The 20,297-nt window shown below is 38.8% G+C and overlaps 1 protein-coding gene across 4 annotated transcripts in view; it reads left to right on the top strand.

The window, feature by feature from the left end:
* The window catches only part of LOC110087497 (SAM and SH3 domain-containing protein 1), a 725,270-nt gene that overhangs the window by 620,846 nt on the left and 84,127 nt on the right, over positions 1-20,297 (top strand). For all 4 annotated transcript variants that reach the window (XM_020809531.3, XM_020809283.3, XM_020809447.3 and 1 more), the window contains exons 3-4: positions 7,929-7,979; positions 8,104-8,153. In XM_020809531.3, the coding sequence (XP_020665190.3) occupies positions 7,929-7,979; positions 8,104-8,153 (101 nt within the window). The remainder of the gene's footprint in view (positions 1-7,928; positions 7,980-8,103; positions 8,154-20,297) is intronic.

The following is a 20,297-nucleotide window of genomic DNA, read 5'->3' as shown; positions in this document are numbered from 1 at the left end:
GTTCTTTGCCAGGAGGATGAGAATGGTGACCAGCATCCAGTGTCCTACCTGAGTAGGAAACTCCAGAAAGGTGAGAGACATCTGGCAACCGTGGAAAAGGAGTGCCTGGCCATAGTCTACGCGATCCAGAAGGCCAAGCCTTACATCTGGGGAAGACATTTTATTCTGTGCACTGACCATTCACCACTGCAATGGTTAAAGACAATGAAAACCCACAATAGTAAACTTATGAGGTGGGCTTTAAACCTGCAAGACTATGACTTTGAGGTGAAGGTGGTCAGAGGGTCAGTGAACTGTGTTGCTGACGCCTTGTCAAGGAGACCCGAAGAATGAAGACGGCGAAAGAAACATGGACTATGTATATAGTTTGGTGACCAAAGGTTAAATGTATTTGTTTATTAAACATGCCTGGTTTGTATGAATAAAGGTAACTTGATGTATTGTAAATGGTAAATGTTTAAATGCCTAATTGATATGGTTATCCTAGAGTAAGTATGGTATTGTATGTTAATGTATAACTGTTTTTGTATGTTTTGGATCTAGGTTGTTTTTTGGAGAAAAGCACTTTAGCTTTTCCCCTACAAAACAACTTATAAAGAGGGGAGGTGTTACATACAGCACTGATGTTACCTGTCTGTCATGGGTTTGGAGGGAAAGTTCCATCCTATGGGGAGTGGAAGGCGGGACATCAGGAGGAGGGGCTGTACTGTATATATATGTGAAGCCTGTGTGGAGAAGCTGGGAGGAGAGCTGGGAGAAGAAGCTGGTGTGGGAGTCTGTGTGTCAGACAGGGTACAACTGTGTGTCAGTCAGTACCTACCTGATAGGTTCAGGTCCCTTTATAGGTAGCCAGAACTGATAGGTTCAGGGTCTGTGCTTTATTTAAAGGTGTTCTGTGTGAACCAAACTGGTGTATGTATGATTGAGACTAAGCCACGTTACTGTATCTTATTCACTTGATCATTTTATTTTCCCTGTGTGTTATTTCAATAAACCTTGTTCTTTTATTTAGTAAAATGCATTCCTGGTCTGTGTGACTCCTTATAGGGGATGGTTGGTGGCAGCTTAGTGAAACTGTGGCATATCCCGGTAGGTCTGGGGTTGTCACAAGGGTATCTTCAGAGTTCTCCTCTAGTACCACATTTCAAATGTATAGTTTCCCCCTGTCAGCTTATTTTACTGTCAATGTTAACATCTGTACATGGTGATTGGGAATATAAGAGTGTGGATGATCTTGGTCGTGGTTTCCATTGACACATCCTTATACTTGATTATTTTTTCTAATTCATTCTGTCCCCCCCATCTATTAACTCAGAATGTCTGTCTGCATTTAACAAAATCTTCTTCCCCATCTGATATACTCCAAAGGGGCCTAAACCTAATTTAATATTTCCTTGTGGGTTTTTCTATTAATCTATGAATTTACTAATCCTAAATCTTAATCCTAACTATATTAAGTAAGCAATGTACAATAAGATGCAGAAAATGTAAATGTAACTTGAGGGTTCAGAAAAGGACATAGAGAAAACTGTTATAGTGTAGGCTTGTACCAGAGCATATCCTAGCAGCAAATGCTTAAGGAATTTATAAACAGCTATGCCCACCTTTCAACTGGAACAAATCAATGTGAAAATATACCTTCAGGTGTCTGTACCTGCTTCACGTTTTCATTGCTGCAGACATTGTTTACAGGTTTTGCTCTCGCCCCAGCCCCCCCTCCTTGGGAAACCCACGTCAAATCAAATCAAGAGACTTTCACAGTTCTCTGCTCCTCTTTCCTTGGTTGCGTAGTGTCTTTCAGTTTCATTTCTAAAGAAATAACTCGAGGAAGCCTGAGATATTTCTCAGGTTTCACTGTCACTTCTTGCTCTAACAAATTGAAACCTAGCCTTTTGCTTTTTAGTCTAGAGGAGCAAATGGCACTCTGAATATTAGGAATCACTATTACTGTCATTTGGGATTTAGTATGTTTAGAATTATCCAAATATGACATTATTCAGTGAATTCTGAATATTTTCAAATCCAAATGCATTTCCCTACTCAAAACCTCTTCCCTCTCTGCATTAAAAGGAAAGAAGGTGCTTAATAAAAACAAGTAAATAAAAATTACATAGATGTAATTATTAGTCTGTAGCTTTTTCCTGTAGCCAGGATTGTATTCAGTTGTTTCTTTAGTCAGTCTTCATTCTGTGGTGCAGATTTAAGGTATGTTTCTGAATAATTTGTAAATATTTAGAATAATGTTCATGTCTCTTTTTTTAAATACTTTTTTATTTGTAATGTGATCACCTGTCTTCCAATACTCATTATTTCAAACCTTTTTCAAGAAATGAGTCCTTTATATCTTTATACATTAATGTCATATTGTGATGTGAAAATTTACCTTAATCCTCTTTCATGAAATACAGCTCTTATAGTACATGAAGAAGATCCATAGAGTTTTAATTCTAACTTGAATAATTTCTTCCCTTCAAAATCTGAGGAAGACAGTACAAAGAGAAGAGAGGCTGCTCTCGAGGTAAATAGAATCTGAATTTTGTTAGTACAGGATGCAGCTGGTACTTTCCCTAAGAGAATGTAGGATGGAAGGGAAAACCTCTCTACCTGCCTTTGACAAGAAAATCTACTCTGCAATGTAAATCTTTATTCTTTATAGTACACTTCAGTAACCAAAGTATCCCTTTTTAAAAAAAGAGATTAAAAGGGCATGTAAATTGCAAAGATTATATCTAGGCTAAAGAACTTGCAGCACACACATTTTCTTTTAAGTATACCAAACCAAATATTTGCTGCTCAGAAGTTAAGGAGCATTTTTCTTTTAATTAAACAGCAGATTCTGCAGTCTCACAGCATGCAGTTTGAGGGTGTGGCAGATGGTAAGAGGTTCCTCCTTTTTGTTTTGTTTTTTTCAATAGTGAGTAGGAGAACCTGACTTGAATGAAGCAAATTCTGTCTAGGTACATTAGTCCTTCCTTTCTGGCTTTCATGTCAAAGGCGGGGGAGAATCATGCCTTATTCCTGCTGTCTTTCCAGTTTGAAAGTTCAATTGGCTTGCAGTTCGGTCAAAGTAATGAAGCAAGAAGGGTCTGTGCACATCTTGTTCTTATATGGAAAGTTGACCTGGAGAGTAGGTGGCAACTAGACAGTAGAGAAGCTCTGATTTTACTTTTTGCTAATATTCTAGATTTCCTGTTAACTTCTGTTCTGTAAAGCCTAACTGGCTTGTTTCAACACAAAGAGTGCAAAGCTTTCCTTATCATGGACCACTCTGATTTTTCACTCAAAATAATTGAAATCAAGCTAATATACTTATTCAAAATCATTTATATTATTAACATCAGGCTGAGGAAGAGAAAACAAAGATATGCAATACAACTAGATTGATTTAATGGCTGCATTCAGTACTCCATGCATTTTGAAGAATCTCTGACACCTGAGGTTCGGAACAGATTAGGTGTTCAGTGACATTCCCATCCAGACTCTTTGGCTCTGGTCTCAAAAGAGCCTTGTGCAGGTGGGCGGAATTATGCATGAGGGGGTGGAGCCCCACCCCAAAGTGCAGAAAATTAGGGAACATTGACCCACAATTAATTTTAATTTTTAAAGTTTTTTTTTTTTAAACTGACTTTGATTGCTCAGTGGTTTAAGTATCTGGCTGCGAAGTCAGAGTTTGGGAGTTGAATTCTCCTCTGTACCTCCTGTGAGTAGAGCCATCCTGTGTAGACATGGGCAAGCTGCACAGAAGAAGGGAAAGGTAAACCACTTCTGAGTATTATTTACATAGAATATCCTGGAAAGGGTTACCATGAGTTGGAACTGACTTGATGGCATGCAATTATTAATTTAAAAAAAACATTCTGGCTCATTTGACAAATAAATAAATAAATAAATTCTAAATTTAATATTAGTGCCTTAAAGATAATATGTTGTTTCCATTCACTGAAAAAAACTGACTCCAAACTACTAAATGTATTTATTTATTTATTCAATTTATATGTTGTCGTATTAGTGCAAGCAATACACTGGGTAGTTTACGCAGGGGTAAAAACTCACAAACCTTCAGTACACCACAATAACAAAAAATATAATTAAAGCAATACAGTAGTAGAACAGACAGTATTTATAACCATACAAATTATGAATGTCGCTATGAAAAATCTAAAATTGATTAAAGCATTAAAAAATCACTGAAATATTGACAGCACTCAAGAGATTCAATAGATAAGGACAGCTTTTAATAATTATGTCTTTACCATCTTTCCAAATGAAAGGAAGAAAGTAGCTTGGCTATTTTTGGTTGCCATTTTATTACAGAGACTAGGGGTGCAATAAAAAAGGCACCAACGTAATAGTGTGCTTAAAGAATTACAAAAAACTTTGAAGACAACTCTCCCTTAACTGTATTGATGTGTTTGCCGTTCCTGAGTGCTGACAGAAACAATGGCTCTGTATTGTTGAATATGATTCTTTATTTGTAGGGCAGTTAACAATGCATCAGATACTCTGGCTGAAATCCTATTGTGCAGCTTTGCATGCTCCGTAGCAAGGATGTCAGCAGCAGCAGCAGCAGAAGCAGCAGCAAATCACAGCTGATTAAAGGCTTTCTTTGACAATTTCAGGATGCATATGACTTTTTTTCACATTGTGTATGAATGAGTCAGGTGTGCCCTAAAATTGCCTTGAATGAGTTGGTGTATAACCATCAATAATTTGCTATGGAAGATGGCATCATGACCATTGCACATGCAGAGCTATGCAACAGGATTTCAACCTCTGGGTGTTAATGCTGTTTTCCAACAGTTCTGTTGGAACAGATAGAACAAAATGGTTAGAAATACAAACAGAGACTTCTGCATGAGCCCAGTTTTCTTGGGAAGAGTACCATTCTTGTGACTCAAGCCTCTGAGTCATGAGAATATGTGACTTTTCTGTTGCAACCAGAAGTCCCTGACTCAGGAGAAAGAGCTGAGTCATCTTATGTGACTCAGCTCTTTCTTCTGCCCTCCGTATTGGGCGTGGTTCTTGTATGAAATCCTTTTGGAAAGTTCCCAGAATTGTAATACACAAAAGGAAGATCTATGAGAGATCCATTGGACTGCATGTATGCATACATTCCTACATATTCTGTTGTAATATTTTCCTTTTGTGTCACATGATCAGAATAACTCCTGAACAGTAGGTGTGATGACTTACATTGAACCAGTCATGTTGCAGTTCTACAGTATATACCTTTTGAGACCACAGTGGGTGCAGCATTGCTGAAAAGTGCTGAGGGAAACAGTTTCCTTTATTTAATAATTCCTCACTTTCCCTTTTCTCTGGGAATCATGAGTTTGCAAATGCTCAGACAGAAGGAATTAATCAGGTACAATAACAGTAGTTATTTTGGTACAGAAATAAGTGACCAAAATAGGATAGCTGAACAGGAAGTGTAAATAGTTTGTTACACTCAAAAGGCTTGTATGGCAAAAGTGCTGTTTACCTTAGCATGCACACCCCCTTTCTTTATTCTTTGTTTGCAGTTCATGCTGATATAGCAAATACAGGCCATTGATCCATCTAGTGACTGCATAAGACATTGCAAGGGAAACAAAATATGGAAAATATTCTGAAAAGAGAAACAGAGTTTAATGTCCTAATGAAACAAAGTGTGGTGATTACTGGTATTTCCATATAACACGTTCACCTTATGCACTCTATTCCTGTTACTCTTCTACAGTTTGTTTATAGATACATTTAAGTTGCAGAAGTAACATGATTTGTTCGCTTGTTGTTGTTTAGTCATTAAGTCATGTCTTACTTATTTGTGTACATAATAGATTAGTTCTTCTCTTCCTGATAGCAAGATTTTGACTTTTTTGGCTTGAATTCTTCTTAGCATTGTTTCTTATTTTCAAAGATGCAGAAACCAGAATGTGGAGTAGTCTCAAGTCCTGTGGTTCTCTTCTCTGGTAGCATACTTGTCCTTTGGTCCAGATGATTTGAATAATATATAGCATTGGCTGAAATCCTCTTGCTTAGCATAGTAAGTTGCACTAGAGTAGGCTCATTGAATCAGTGGGGATCTGTAGAGTTCCCTTGCTTCCAATGGGCTTTATACTACCTGTGACTTGCTGTGTTAAAAAACAGGATTTTGGCCAGTGAGTATTTTTGAAGAATGGTGGAGTGATTCTGCAGATGTAGGAGGTAATTTCAGAAAAGAGTTATAACTGTTTTAATTTTAAGTACAAAGATTGGCTGAAAAGTTTCACTTATTGGCACCTTGACAACAAATTGCTAAATACATATTTTTTTTAAAAAAGCAAACCAGATTTCCTGTATCAAATGGTATATATTTGATAGAGGAAATCTGGTATATACTGTTGCCTTCATTACTCTGTCATCTTCACAGCGGTTGCCTTTCAAGTTTCACTTCATGTGTGGGAAGAAGGACAGGTTGCAAGTTGTGAGTTCAGGAATTATCGTAAGAGAGTTAGTTTTAAAGCTGGAGCTAGGGCTAGGTCCAGGGCTGGGATCAAGGCTGGGCAGAAGGCATGCTTGAGTTGTACAGTAATCATTGTAGTCTTATTCACAAGTGTTCAGAAGCGTTGCATTTCTCACCATTAACAGCCATCATTTGGTGATACATTTCAGAAGGTTTTTTTTTCCCTGCAGCTGAAAATTCAGTAACAGCACACTGTTTAACTTACGCTGACATACCTTCCTCTGTACCACCCATTGTAATGAACACTAGCTAATAACTGAGTGGCAGTGTTGCATACACACAGGGCATATGTGGTGCTCCCAGAGTAATCCACTGATGAATGAGGCATCTGTTATTTGGCTGCTACAATCAGACAGGCGAAAACTTTTCAGCTGACCATTGCGTGTCCACTCAGAGATATATCTCAGAAGAGAGTAGTAGAACATATTTTTAAGTAAGCCTTATTAGGATTATAATCTTTACCAGAGCACTCAACGGAGGGTCTCTGGATTCTATTTAACTGCAATTCCTGCAGGTTTTCAGTCTTGGCTATGCAGGCTAGGACTGGTGTGGGTTGCAGTCTAATAACATCTGGAGAGCCTTATAAAGAGGCAGTCATCCGATACTTTTTTCAACTCAGGATTTCTCATGTTAACAGAAGAAATCTGGGTGTTTCCTCCTTTCACACATAAAATCCAATATAACAATCCTAGCATTGGTACAAATGGATAGTCATCTACCTTTGACCTAGGTATGACAGTGCCTTTTTTTAAAAAAAGAGAGATAGTTACGTAAGTAGACTTACTGCTACAGGTTTTTTTCCTCCCTAAAACCCATTCCCTTTCAGCATATGTTGTTGTTGCTTAGTCGTTAAGTAGTATCCAAGTCTTCATGACCCCATGGACCAGAGGACGTCAGGCCACTGCTTCCCAGAGTTGGGTCAAATTCATGCTGGTGGCTTCGATGACACTGTCCAATCATCACGTCCTCTGTCATCCCCTTCTCCTCTCGCCTTCACACTTTCCCAACATCAGGGTCTTTTCCAGGGAATCTTCTCTTCATATGAGATGGCCATAGTATTGGAGCCTCAGCTTCAGGATCTGTCCTTCCAGTGAGCACTCAGGGTTGATTTCCTTAAAAATGGATAGGTTTGTTCTCCTTGCAGTTCACAGGACTCTCAAGAGTCTCCTCCACCACCACAATTCAAAAGCATCAATTCTTCGGTGGTCAGCTTTCTTTACGGTCCAACTCTCACTTCCGTGCATCACTACAGGAAAAACCATAGCTTTGACTATTCGGACTTTTGTTGGCAAGGTGATGTCTCTGCTTTTTAAGATGCTGTCTAGATTTGTTAGCTGCTGAATCTCTATTTCTTTCTTTCGCTCTTTTGCGGTTTGCTTTTACTTCACTTGTTGTTACTGTCACACTGGTATGTTACACTAACCTGACATCTGTTCTGTTTTAGGAGAAACCCGATGCCAGCTCCACATCCCTACAGCTGCGATCCCAGATTGAAGTAAGCACAATGAATGCAATGATCCATTTCTGTTTTTGCCTTTGACTTGGTATTCTGCATCAGTCTGATAATAAAGCCTGCCGTTGTTCAGCTTCAGCTCAAAGCAATGAATCTTCTCTTACAGGAATCCCTTGGCTTCAGCAGTGTAGTATCAACACCAGAAACAGAAAGAAAGTAAGTTTGTCTCTTCACCTGCTCATTAGATTTTACATGAACTAGTGATTTGTATCCAATGTTTTCTTTATTTTTCTGCACTCCCCCGAGAATAATCCAGGAAAGCGAAATTAAGTAAACACAATTTATTTTCTCTGTCTACCAGTATGTTTTTTTTTCTCTCTGCACTTTTCCTAGTTTCTATCTTTTCCCCTATAATTTTGTATTATTAAAAATCTCAAATAATGAAAACATTTTGGTGTGACACTACCCAAAAATGAAATTTTTCTTCTGAAGGCAGTGGAGTGGTGTTAGAGGGAATATTTGGAAAAAATATTATTTTAGGATATTAGCTCTTCCCAGAGATAATCCTAAACCTGGCATGGGGCAGTCTGGGAAAGCGAGTCCAAAACAGTAACGTTTTTGGAAGGAATAGATTTAAAGGAAGAGCAGTTAAGGTTGTATTTTGTTTGTTTGTTTGTTTGTTTGTTTGTTTATTGTCATTGTGAGTATATACACAGTACTGTATACCCATACAATGAAATTCAGAGACATCCAGAGACCAGACACATGCACACACATAAAATACCCCAACACTCCCCACCCACTAAAAAAAATTCCCCCAACACTCCCTACCCACTAAAACTCCCCCACTAAAAATACAAACATCTACATCGCAGGCCAAGTAACACAGTCCAACTAACTATTCACTACTGGTGGTCTTTAAGCTCATTATTAAGTGCAACTATAGCTCTGGGATAAAAACTATTCAGAAAACGTGTGGTCCGTGTCTTAATTGTTCTATATCTTCTGCCAGACGGCAACGGTTCAAAAAAGTTATAAGCAGGATGGGAAGAGTCTCTCAGGATGCTGTGTGACTTCCTCAGACAGCAGGATGTGAAGATGTCATCCAGGGTTGGTAGCTGGAGCCCGATGATATTCTGGGCAATTTTAATGGTTCTCTGTAGAGCTTTTTCGTCTGCTACAGAGCTACTCCCAAACCATGCCAGAATGCCATAGGTTAGGACACTCTCAATGGTGCTATGATAATATGACAGAAGTAAATGCTGAGATAAATTTAACTTGCCGAGCATTGTCAGGAAATACAGCCTCTTCTGTGCCTTCTTCATTAGCATGTTGGCATTTATAGTCCATGAGAGGTCCTCTGAGATGTAAGTGCCCAGAAATTTAAAACTACCAACTCTCTCCACTTCCTCACCATTTATGTACAGTGGTAAATGTACATTTCTCTTCCTCCTAAAATCAATTATGAGTTTTTTAGTTTTTTTAATGTTAAGTGTGAGATGATTTTCTTTAGACCAAAGTATCAACCCTTGTACTTCTTTTCTATAAGCAGACTCATTGTTCTTATTTATGAGCCCCACCACTGTCGTATCATCCGCAAATTTAATAATTGCATTGGTGTTATACAATGGGGTGCAATCATGTGTGTACAGGGAATAGAGGAAGGGACTTAGCACACAGCCCTGGGGAGCTCCTGTACTTAGTACCAGGGTAGAAGAATGGTGAGATCCCATCCTAACTGACTGTGGCCTATCTGTCAGAAAGTCCTTTATCCACACGTAGATCTTCTGAGGTAATCCAGGTTGATCATTTTAAAAAACAACCTATTTGGCAGAATGATATTAAAAGCAGAGCTATAATCCACAAACAACAGCCTCACATAAGTTCCCTGTTGTTCTAAGTGGCTCAATACAGTATGGAGTACAATGGACATAGCATCATCAGATCTATTTCTCCTGTATGCAAATTGCCATGGGTCCAAAGAAGATGGAAGACTAGCCTTAATGTAATCCAGCACCAATCTCTCAAAACATTTCATAATAGCAGATGTTAAAGCTACTGGTCTATAATCATTGAGAGATACCACAGCTGACTGCTTGGGGACTGGCACTATAATAGATGTCTTCAGGCAAGTGGGGACAGAACACTGCAACAAGGATAGATTGAAAATATCCATAAAAACTCCAGCTAATTCTGCAGCACAGCCCCTAACAACTCGTCCCATGATTCCATCTGGTCCAGCTGCCTTTTGAACGTTAATATTCTGAAAAGCATGCTGCAGTCTTGCCAATGAATCCCAACCTCTGAGTCTCGTGCCTTACGTATCAGCAGTAGTTGTGAAAAGATATGCAAACGGATGCATGGCTTTCCTTTGTAACCTTAAGAGAAGTGCCCTTGTGGCAGCTGCACAGGAGACTATCATTTGAAGAAGGCAAGTTATTTTAAATCTACCAGAGGGTTAGGAGCGTTTGATGCCAGGCTGAAAAGTTGAGTGGCCAAAAGAGACATGATTTAAGTCTGCAGTTATCAAATGTGACAGTTTGATTGATTGGTGCTAGCCTCGTCCCCTGAGAAGAGCAGCATTGCCTCATCAATCCAGCCAGTTACATGCCGTAAAATGCTTGTAAAATCTGTGTGCTGAAGGATGTAGCAACTGAAGCTGGGTGAAAAAGGGGAGAAACTGAAATAACAATGCTCTTAACTTTTTTAGTAACAAAAGCTTTTTTCCCTATTTTCTGTGTCTCCACAATCATATCCTTACATTTTAGAAACTTTCCACATGCTCTTGAATTTAAGATCATAGGCTATGCCAGAGAACAGAGGAGGATTTGGGGGGATGTGGTGTCTTGTATTCATGTAAAATAATATGAATCTATTGTTATTGTGTTGAATCAATTAATCATTTCAAGTTTTATGATCCCAGTGCATCATTGTGTCTTAAAAATGTCAATGAATTAGTATGAGATTTCTCAACCCCCCCCCCCCCCTTTTGTGGCAAATGATAGAGCAATTATTCATTCAATTACTTGGGTTCACTTTTTTCTTTTCATTGTGTCTGAATCTGAATCTAATGTGAAGAATAATCACAATGATAATGGTGTAAAATTTAAACCAGGCAATGCACCTACTCATATGCAGGTTCTTGTCACCCCAATAAACCACCAGTCAGCACACTGAAAGGTGAAAGTCTGCTGGTTTCTACTGGCATAGAATATATCATCAAGAAACAGCTGAGAAACATGACAAGCACCGGAATGGCTCATTGTGTGTTAAGTCAGCATTTAGCTGTCATTTCAAGGGTGGCATTGTTAAAATCCGTGGTTTGTACTAGTTAGACGTCAGGTGTAGACTCAGAAGTGAGTTCCATTCATAACCTCTGGCAAGTACTAGGTGGTATTTTGATGACGGTGAAGTGCTCATGTTCCATACTTCTCCAAGAGAAATTAAAGTGCTAATTAAAGGCTGTAGTAAAGTTTTAACTGATCCGTCTACATAGTGCTGCAGGGAGCCAGACGGGAAGAAGTAGCACTAATCACATAGAAATGTATGTCCTATTTTAACAGCAGGAACAGCATCTAAATAAAGCACTGTGATTCTTCCCTTTTCCTGTTGCTTTCTGTACAGCTTTTTCTTCCAAGCGTTTTTGTGTATCCAGTGTCTCTCAGGATATTTGTAATGCCTCTTCCCTAAATCCTCCAGTAAGAATGGGGGATTCTGGGAGAGAAAGTCCAAAATTGTAACTATTCCAAGGGAGGAACTGCTTGGGAGGAATAGCAATTAAGTCCCTTTTTCATGCTTCAGAGTTTTGCAGGTGAGGCCTAGGATCTGAATCTCCTGACTTATGTGTCAAAAATAGATACACCAATCAATGCCTGGTTTTTCTTTGTAAACTTTAGGAAATACACTTGTACGCTCAATTGAGTGGCCAAGAAGAGGATTAACATGATGTCAGTGGGAACATTCCATACTACTATCCCACTTTTTCTTTCTGTGTAGTTCGGAGTAGTATCTCATTAAACACATGGAATTGCTTTCATTGGCTGCTCTGGCTTCTAAATCTTAGTGGTGTTTGCATGCATAATTTTGCAGTGAGCCCATCCAGTTGGATGAGCATCATTTTGCTGTGAATGTGGAGTGCTTAATTCTTAAACTGTATCCTTACTTACTTACTTACTTACTTACTTACTTACTTACTTACTTACTTACTTACTTACTTACTTACTTACTTACTTACTTACTTACTTACTTACTTACTTACTTACTTACTTACTTACTTATTCAAATTGTATGCCGCCCACACTACCCAAAGGTCTCTGGGCAGCTTACAACATTTAAAATACAATAAAAAGTCTAAACAATTAAAATGCAATTAAAATATAAACTCTAAAAATTGCCGTGATAGCTACCACTTAGTCCCGCTCCTCCGTATGCTGTCTGTAGCTCCCTTTAAATGTTTAAAGGGAGTTTCCTTAAAGCATAGCTAATTTTGGACCATCACTGCAGTTTTCAGTAGCTCTTTAAAGCCAAGAGTTTGGTGTGTACAGTAGCATTACAGCAGCTTGCTTTACTGGGAAACGGGCACTAAATGATACATGGAATCTAAGCTGAAGAGCTTGGAAATGTGCCGGATGGCAGATTCTGGAATCTTTAAGAAAAGGAACTTTTCCAGGCTCTGCCCAGGTGTGTACTGCCAAATTCATTTCACAGACTTTGGAGCGTCAAGCTGACCTACATTTCTGAAAGAGGAGCTGGAATGTCGATTATTTGAAGCAGGGGTGTGTGCATTCATGCCTATTTGTATAGCTAAAAAGACAGAAAGATAACTTTGGGCTTTCTTATGTCTTATCACTGAAAAGAGAAAGGTTCCCATATTCTGTGGCTGGAGGTAAGACGTCTATATTTCAGCTTACAAGAAAAAAAAAAGTCAGATGTTGCCCAGTTCAGAGCTGCTGCCATCTGTTCAAAGCCTGTGAGAAAAGAGTTGAAGGTCTCGGTTTAACTTCTATTGCTCAAATACCGCAAAAATACCATAAGATTTGGCATTAGAGTAAGGGAAATTTTAACAGCCTACTGTGAAGTGTTACTAAACAAGCATTCAAGTCTGAATTGCTTGGAACTTGAGCCTCCATAAATGGAGAAAAGTGTGCAGCTTAAATTACAAGGACCTACAGCTGTAGTAGCAGGGCTTCTAACAAATCTAAGACTTCTCTTTGCTGTATATATTTTCTGCCCATTGGAGAGTGGTCTGGGGTGGGGAACTAGAAAACTCTTCCAAATTTTGCTGGTGTGAGGATAATTGAATTTTGCTTGCAACTACAGGCATAAGTGTAATATTCAGAATCCTGTTATGATATGCTGAACTTTATAGCAGCTGTCCTGGAATTGTTTACTCAGGCAAAAAAAGGGAAAGGTCTGGTGATCGTTGTGTGTTTGGCAGGAAATCCAGGTCAAATTAAGTCAAGCCACCTCTGCATCCTGTCTTTTATCCTGTTTTTAATCAGGGCAGGGGATTTCTACACTCACTTTTGGGAATATGTTCTGCTTTATGGTTTGTTTCAAAGTGTTGTCTCTTTAAAGCAAGTTACCTCTACTAACTTCTAAAGTTGTGAAGTTTACATATATTAAGGTGCCTCACAGGGCAAGGCAAATCTATTGCTTTGTTTTGATTTTCCTAAGGCAAACAAAGGTTATCTAGTCCAACCCCCCGTCAATGCATAAATCAACAGCTTAAGCAACCTCTATACTTACAAGCCTCCAACAAAGGAAAGCCCACTCCAGTCTGTGGAAAATCAGTTCTATCTGTCAAGACATTCTTCTTTATAATCCTCTGGTACCTTTTGGGACTAAAGTAAACACATTTTCTCCATCTCCCAGAGAACAGGTCTTCAGATATTTGAAGATGGCTGTCATGTCACCTCTCAGTCTTCATTTCTCTAGGCTAAATAAACCCAACTATTCCTCAAAGAGTTTGGTCTTTAACCCCTTTATAATCTTGGTTGCTCATTATGTTTCAGCTGATCAATATTCTTCTTAAACTGTCCTCCACAACTAGACACAAAAAACCCTTAAACACACAAACACTTAAATGGCAACTTCATGAATTCTTTTGTTGTTGTTGTTTTTTCTGTCTCCTTAATTGCACCATCTGAATGTCAGTTTGTACACGATATGTCTTCATTATTTCATGGTTTCAGCTGTTTTCTGTGGCACACAAAGAATGAATCCAAGAAAGTTCCGTGAATTAAATGTAAGTTGGCCATGAGGTATACATTGTCCCTGGCTTCCAAGGCACAGCAGTATTTTCCTTTTAAAGTTCTTGCCAAATGTATTACGAGGTTGTTAGGGTGTCAGCTCACACCAGAGAATAGGGGCAATTCAGGCTAAAGACTGCACGGAGGATAATCAGTCTGTGCCCCTCTGACTTAAGCAGCTTTGGGTTTTATTCTCTGCTGCAAATGTTTTGCAAGCATAAAATTTGACATCATGCTGAGCACTGCTCTTGTGTGCATCTTATGATGAACTATTCAGTCTGAGTACATGCCCCGCGATCTGATCTCCGGCCAGGGGGAGGAGTTTAATGTTGTTATGATTGACTCTGTGAGTAATTTGGTTCTTGTATTCCCTCCAAGGTTGTTACTGAAGGAGTCAGTACAGATGGTATAGCAGAGTCGACACATTTGTTAATTTGAATTATTCTGAGTAGCTGCAAAAAGACTATATGTACTTCTCCTTGTGGGAAAATAAGTAATTTAGTATTCATTTAGTTTACTGTCTTGGATGCAGATACATATTAAACTGATAGCTATATCACAATATAAGTTTGGATTCAAAAGGCTCTGAGAAGTTATACATATACAGTATGTGCACTCACTACTAGTTTATAGCTTATGATTCTGGCTTGTCTGAAGATGGAGAAGCCAGAGAGCTGGGTTCTGATGTCCTAATAAATAATTCTGGGTGGAAGATCCATGAAATGCTTAAACTACTGTTTATACAAAGTATCTTTATTAATTCTTCTCTGCTTAGAGAAATCATAACTCAGCTGAATTAATGAACAGACTTTACAGAAGTCTGATTTAAGACAGTTGCTCATGTTATCATTAATGTCCAGACTGAATTCCTAATCTGGAAAGATGCTGAATCAGCACTGTGGGTCATATTGTCATTTGAGTTGTTTCAAAACTGTCTTATTTGATTTCAGAATATTCTCAAATAAACCAAATTAACTGTGGCATTTCACCATGAGCTCATCTATAATGAGATGGAAGTGCTACAAATTTGTAAAAAGGTGCAAAATAAAGCAAAGAAGAATGGGAACTAGCATTTGAAAGTTGGATTTTAATTCATGTGAAGAAAGACTTCCTCCCTGTTTCTTTAACTACTGTAAGTCAGATTTTTTAAAGGGACAGGATAAGAAGAGCCATTGTGCTCCTCACAATTAGTAAACTTTGTTCCAAAGCGCTCTCTCTCTCTCTCTCTCTCTCTCTCTCTCTCTCTGTGTGTGTGTGTGTGTGTGTGTGTGTGTGTGTGTGTGTGTTTGTGTGTAAAACAAACATTCTGATGTTTGAGGTTAGATTTCATTGGCAGCTGCTTTATTCACGCTGCCTGCAAATAATTTCCCTGAGAGAAGTAGGGCAGGAAACTCCCACAATAACACTCACAATGGAAGTGAGAAGCCAGCCAAACATTGCTTGTTACATGTGACGAGTCAGGCCAGTGTGTCTCTGAACAGCTGAAGGAATATTTCTTCCTGGTAATTGTACTTGGAGAACTGAAAACTTCTTTTCAGAAGAATGTGGAACTTGTTGAAGCGAGTTGATGCTATTTGCCACGACCAAAACACTTTTGTACATGGTGATGTGCTTTGAACCACACGCCAAGCTGCTCTTTCTGCCTGCATTTTTTCACCCCTAAATCTGTTTCTACAAGTGCCTGTCGGAATCTAGCTTTCCTTGTTCACTAAACATGGAGTAGTACTGGCCTCACAGTGCAGTTCAGTGTGTACATATAATTACTTTCTTGTGTGTATACAGATGGACATATGCTTGTGTGGGATTATCATGCACTAGTACTTACAGGGAGATTGTGTTTTCTACTCACAATTGCCCACTGTAAAGAATATTCAAAGAAGATGGTTTCAGAAACTGTACAAAATTAAGAGGGTTTTTTTTTTAAATGAAAGTTTAAATTTCTGTCAAGATTGGAAGGACATCCTGAAAGCATTGGGAAATCTCTTTCACTCCAACAATGACAGAATGACAGCTTCCTCCCAGTCAAAGGGGGCTTCCTTTTCTCATTTTGTGTTTCCTTCCCTTGAAGAAACTGGAGGGTTTAGTGCAAGCTTTTCCCGAGTTGGCTGTAAACAATGGCTACCACCACCTTTTCTGGCTTATTCAAAATAAAATAACGAGAAGCTCTTAAGTGGTTGTGTTTTTTCAAACTTGTTTTTACCTCTGAACTTTATGCAACTTTGGAAAAAACTTCTCTTGAATGACCTGTCCTGGGGATAAGCTGATCAGGGGATTATTTCAGAAAGTTTTTTTTTTAGTCTTGTTGCATTTTTAAGTATGGCTGTTGAAGCGAGCCCTGCGCTGCTGGTTCCATCAGGAGGATCAGTTAGGACACACCAGAATGGGTTCATACAAACCAGAAAGAACTTGCCTTCTGTCTCTTCGGTATTTGTGGAGGGCCATAACTTTATTATGGAAATTACTTTTGGTCTCAGACGTGGCTGAAGATTTTGCTCCCCACAAAGTATGTGCCACTTCTGATTCCACCTGCAGAAGCAAACTTACTTGTCATTGAACCTTACTATAAAAATAGCATCCTTCACCGCTTGTGATGATAGCAGGTTATTTTAGGGATTAAAAGAGAGGTTGTGTAGTGCACACACCTCTGTGCTCCAAGGGGGAGGGAAAACCTAAATTTACAGGGTATTTCTGCCTCTGTGCACCATCACCCTTTGTCACCTGAGGCAGTTGCTACATTTTGGCCTACTGCTCCTGGAAGTAGTACAGGCTTATCCAGGGAGAGCTTGACATCAAGGGGTCAGGCCAAAAGAGGGGCTATCTAGCAGCTACTCCAAGATCCTACTATTGAGATGCCCTGAAGTGCAGGCTCCAAGATATCCATGAACTGGAAGATATTGGGGCACAAGGCTATTCATGAGCTACTGCTCACGCAGTATGAAGCTATCATTCCTCATCAGCTTCAGCACCATGATCTGAATGTGACTTCTTAGTCGTACTATCTTCCTGAACCTCAAGAAAAGATTGAGACTTTTTTTTTAGAAGCCTGAGGTCTGAGCATAAACTTCACAATCTGCCCTTATAGGTCTAGTTTTTCTTTAGTGTGAGGAAACTCTTAGAAGCCCACTGTAGTGGCATTTACTGGTCTTAATGATAGGCCACTTTTCTCCAAATAAGGGGACTCAAGGCAGCTTACAATATTAAAAAGAATGGAATTAAAACATAGTTACACTTGAAAAAAACAATAAAACTATAAAACTAATTAAAATACATTGGGTGATTTAAACATATAAAACATTAAAAAAAACTATCTTAACTAAAAATGGCATTCAGGGATTTGGTCATGATTGTTAAAAGCCTGCCTGAAGAGGTTGGTCTGCTCTTGTCCGCAAACAGTTTTCAGCCAGTATTGTGGTTCTTGAGCTATTCATTTAATATAAGCTAATTGTGTGTCATTTTTAATATTTTTTTAATTGGCTGTGCTTCCAGCTTTTCATATACCAACTTAGAGGGGAATGATCCTTCCTCTGGGGGAAAAGTCCCACTCTGTTCCTGTCTCCAGTGAATGGGATTTCTCAGTGCTTAACCAGTGCTCCATAAATAGTATGGAGATTTGACAAGTAAGATAAATAACATCCCTAACAGTGGAAGCCATTTTTAAAAATCAGAGTAAGAATACAATGGACTGACTTAAGGAAGAGTGGATCTGCTTTTACTGTAGTGTAGGTGTGGGCAGGATCTTCTGGAGCTCCAGAGTCTGTCAACTAGAGTCAGGTGTACAACAGTAGCTTAGGAAATAGGGGTTTTGCATTGTCTCACACTTGGAATAACCTGGTGGAACAACCTGGTGGTCTTGAATATGTTCCCCACCCAGGAATTTTGCAGTACTAGAACTAAGTTATGCAGTCCTTTAATGAAAAAAAAAGAATATCTCTAATTTTTCCACATTCTAATTTTTCTATGTTCTTCATTTCACCAGCTTAATTAGAGAAGGGGTGTATGGAGAGGGTGATTTTTTTACAAAATTGCTACTTTTAAGCAGTCGCAACTTTAAAAGTCTTGCTGATTGAATTGTAAGTTCTCCTGGAGATCCACCAATAGTACCTGATCCATCTTCTGCCCACTTGTGCTATAGCACAAGTGCAGTCACCAGAGCTGAATCTCTGTTGCTTGTGAAGCAAGACAAAGCAGAGGAGTGCCATGTTTGGAACTGCTGAGAAAGTTTTGACCTGCTGAAAGAGTCATTGCTATGGAGATGTGGTGACAAGATAGCTGAATGGAACTCTTTGCCTTCTATCTTTCTCACACTGAAGCTACCAAGGTCAGAACCTCTCAGCCTTACGTTTCCCTTTAGCTTCGTGCAAACCTTGACAGGAACACTAAAGACCATTTTCTTCACAATGCCATCCTCCCTTAAATAAATTATCTCATAGTCACTCAGCTCCACTCATAAAGGTGTCAGCTATCACAATAGTTTGTTTACTAGGCATTGTGTCCTGTGGGCAGATAAACATCTCCATCTTCAAAGAAGCCAGAGACATCTGTACTGATGCATTCATTTCTCCAAACATAAGCAGTAGTTTTATTCAAGGCTCTTTGTTCCAGTTGGGTTGTAAACAGTAATTGGGTAGGAAGAGCAGAGTATAATTATTCTATAGGTAGTTTATAGTAGGTGCTATTTAGTTTTTAGGACTGCATTTTGTGTTCGGTATTATGATTTGTAAGGGTGAAATATAATCCAATCAAAAAACCATATTCTTAATTTTTCATTGCAAGCTTAAAGAAAGTGGTGGGTTTTTGAAAAGCATGCCTGTGATGGTGTTTGTTTTTACTGACTATTCTGTCTAGGGTACAGCTGCAAGACTACTTCATGTTTTCAGGCTTTGTACTGTAAAATTAGGAATTATGTACATAAAATAACCCCCACAGATGTCTTTATTGGAGCTAGAATGAGGCCAGGTCTAATAAAGTTGAAATGGCACTGGCCCAGGAGGCAAAACTTCTCTCTAAATGGATCCTACCTTTCATCTGCATCTGTGTGCAGTACACTCCATCTTTGAACTGTGTCTTGCAGCCTTAATATCCAAGATACTAAAAAGAGGTTAAGGAGAGACAACACACATAGCTGTTGCAATGAGATATTTAGCAGGAGCCACCACAATACAACAGTGGGTAGAATTCTGAGAGCCTAGACAAAAATGCCTTTTATGTATGCATTCTTTGTTTTGGTTTCTCCCTTTTTTGTTCCTTCCTTTGCAGTGGCAAAAAAAATTCCATTTCTCATATGCTGTTTCATTGAAATATTATCTCAACCATCTAGTTCAAGTAGAGAAATGCTTTGGTAGATGAGAACTACTGATTTGCAGACTTCTCTCACTCACTGTGCTGCTCCATTTAAAACTGTTGACCAACAGCTATAGTGTTTTCTCTTCCAGTGTTTGATCATAGAAATATAACATATTTCTGAACATATGTATTCCTGCACACAAAAGTTTCAACTTTAATGATATTCACTTTTGTTTCCTCCAAATGAAATTTTGTTACATGCAGTGCTTGCTTGCATCCCAGATCAAGCATTAAGCATTTTAAGGGAACTGTTATTTGTTTGCCAGGTACTATGCGTATATTTTCAACATCTGTCTCTTCATCCTTCCATCAAACTTCCAGGCATAGACCTCAGAAAAGTGTTGATATGTCTGTATTCCGTTAAAATGTCGAATGTTTTATAATGGTGTTCATTTCTTACTAAAAGCAAAGTTTAATAGTAAACAGATCTCCTTCCCCTCAGAATCTGTAATTGGACACTTATACTATTCTTCCATATGCAAAGCACTTACTCTAGGAATCTTTTTACTATGTGCTCTGTAGTGCATTTCATTTGGAAATCTGCTAATGAAGCTGTACATCAGAGCGTAGCAAAACCAAAAGGCCAAAACCACAGAGTAATGGCACTTGGCTCCTTTTCATCCATGTAGTGTCAAAACTTCTGCCAAGTGTCACTGCGTCATTAAATTTCAGAATCAGTTGTCAGTCTGTGAATGGAAGAACACAAATCATGTCCTGTGTAAGTTCATGGAGAAGTTACAGGTCCGTTATAGCCAAAGAGGCATAG

Source organism: Pogona vitticeps, chromosome 1 (assembly GCF_051106095.1).
Source record: "Pogona vitticeps strain Pit_001003342236 chromosome 1, PviZW2.1, whole genome shotgun sequence".
NCBI classification, from domain to species: domain Eukaryota; kingdom Metazoa; phylum Chordata; class Lepidosauria; order Squamata; family Agamidae; genus Pogona; species Pogona vitticeps.
Note: the sequence above shows the minus strand (reverse complement) of the source record. Positions and strands in the feature narration are given on the sequence as shown.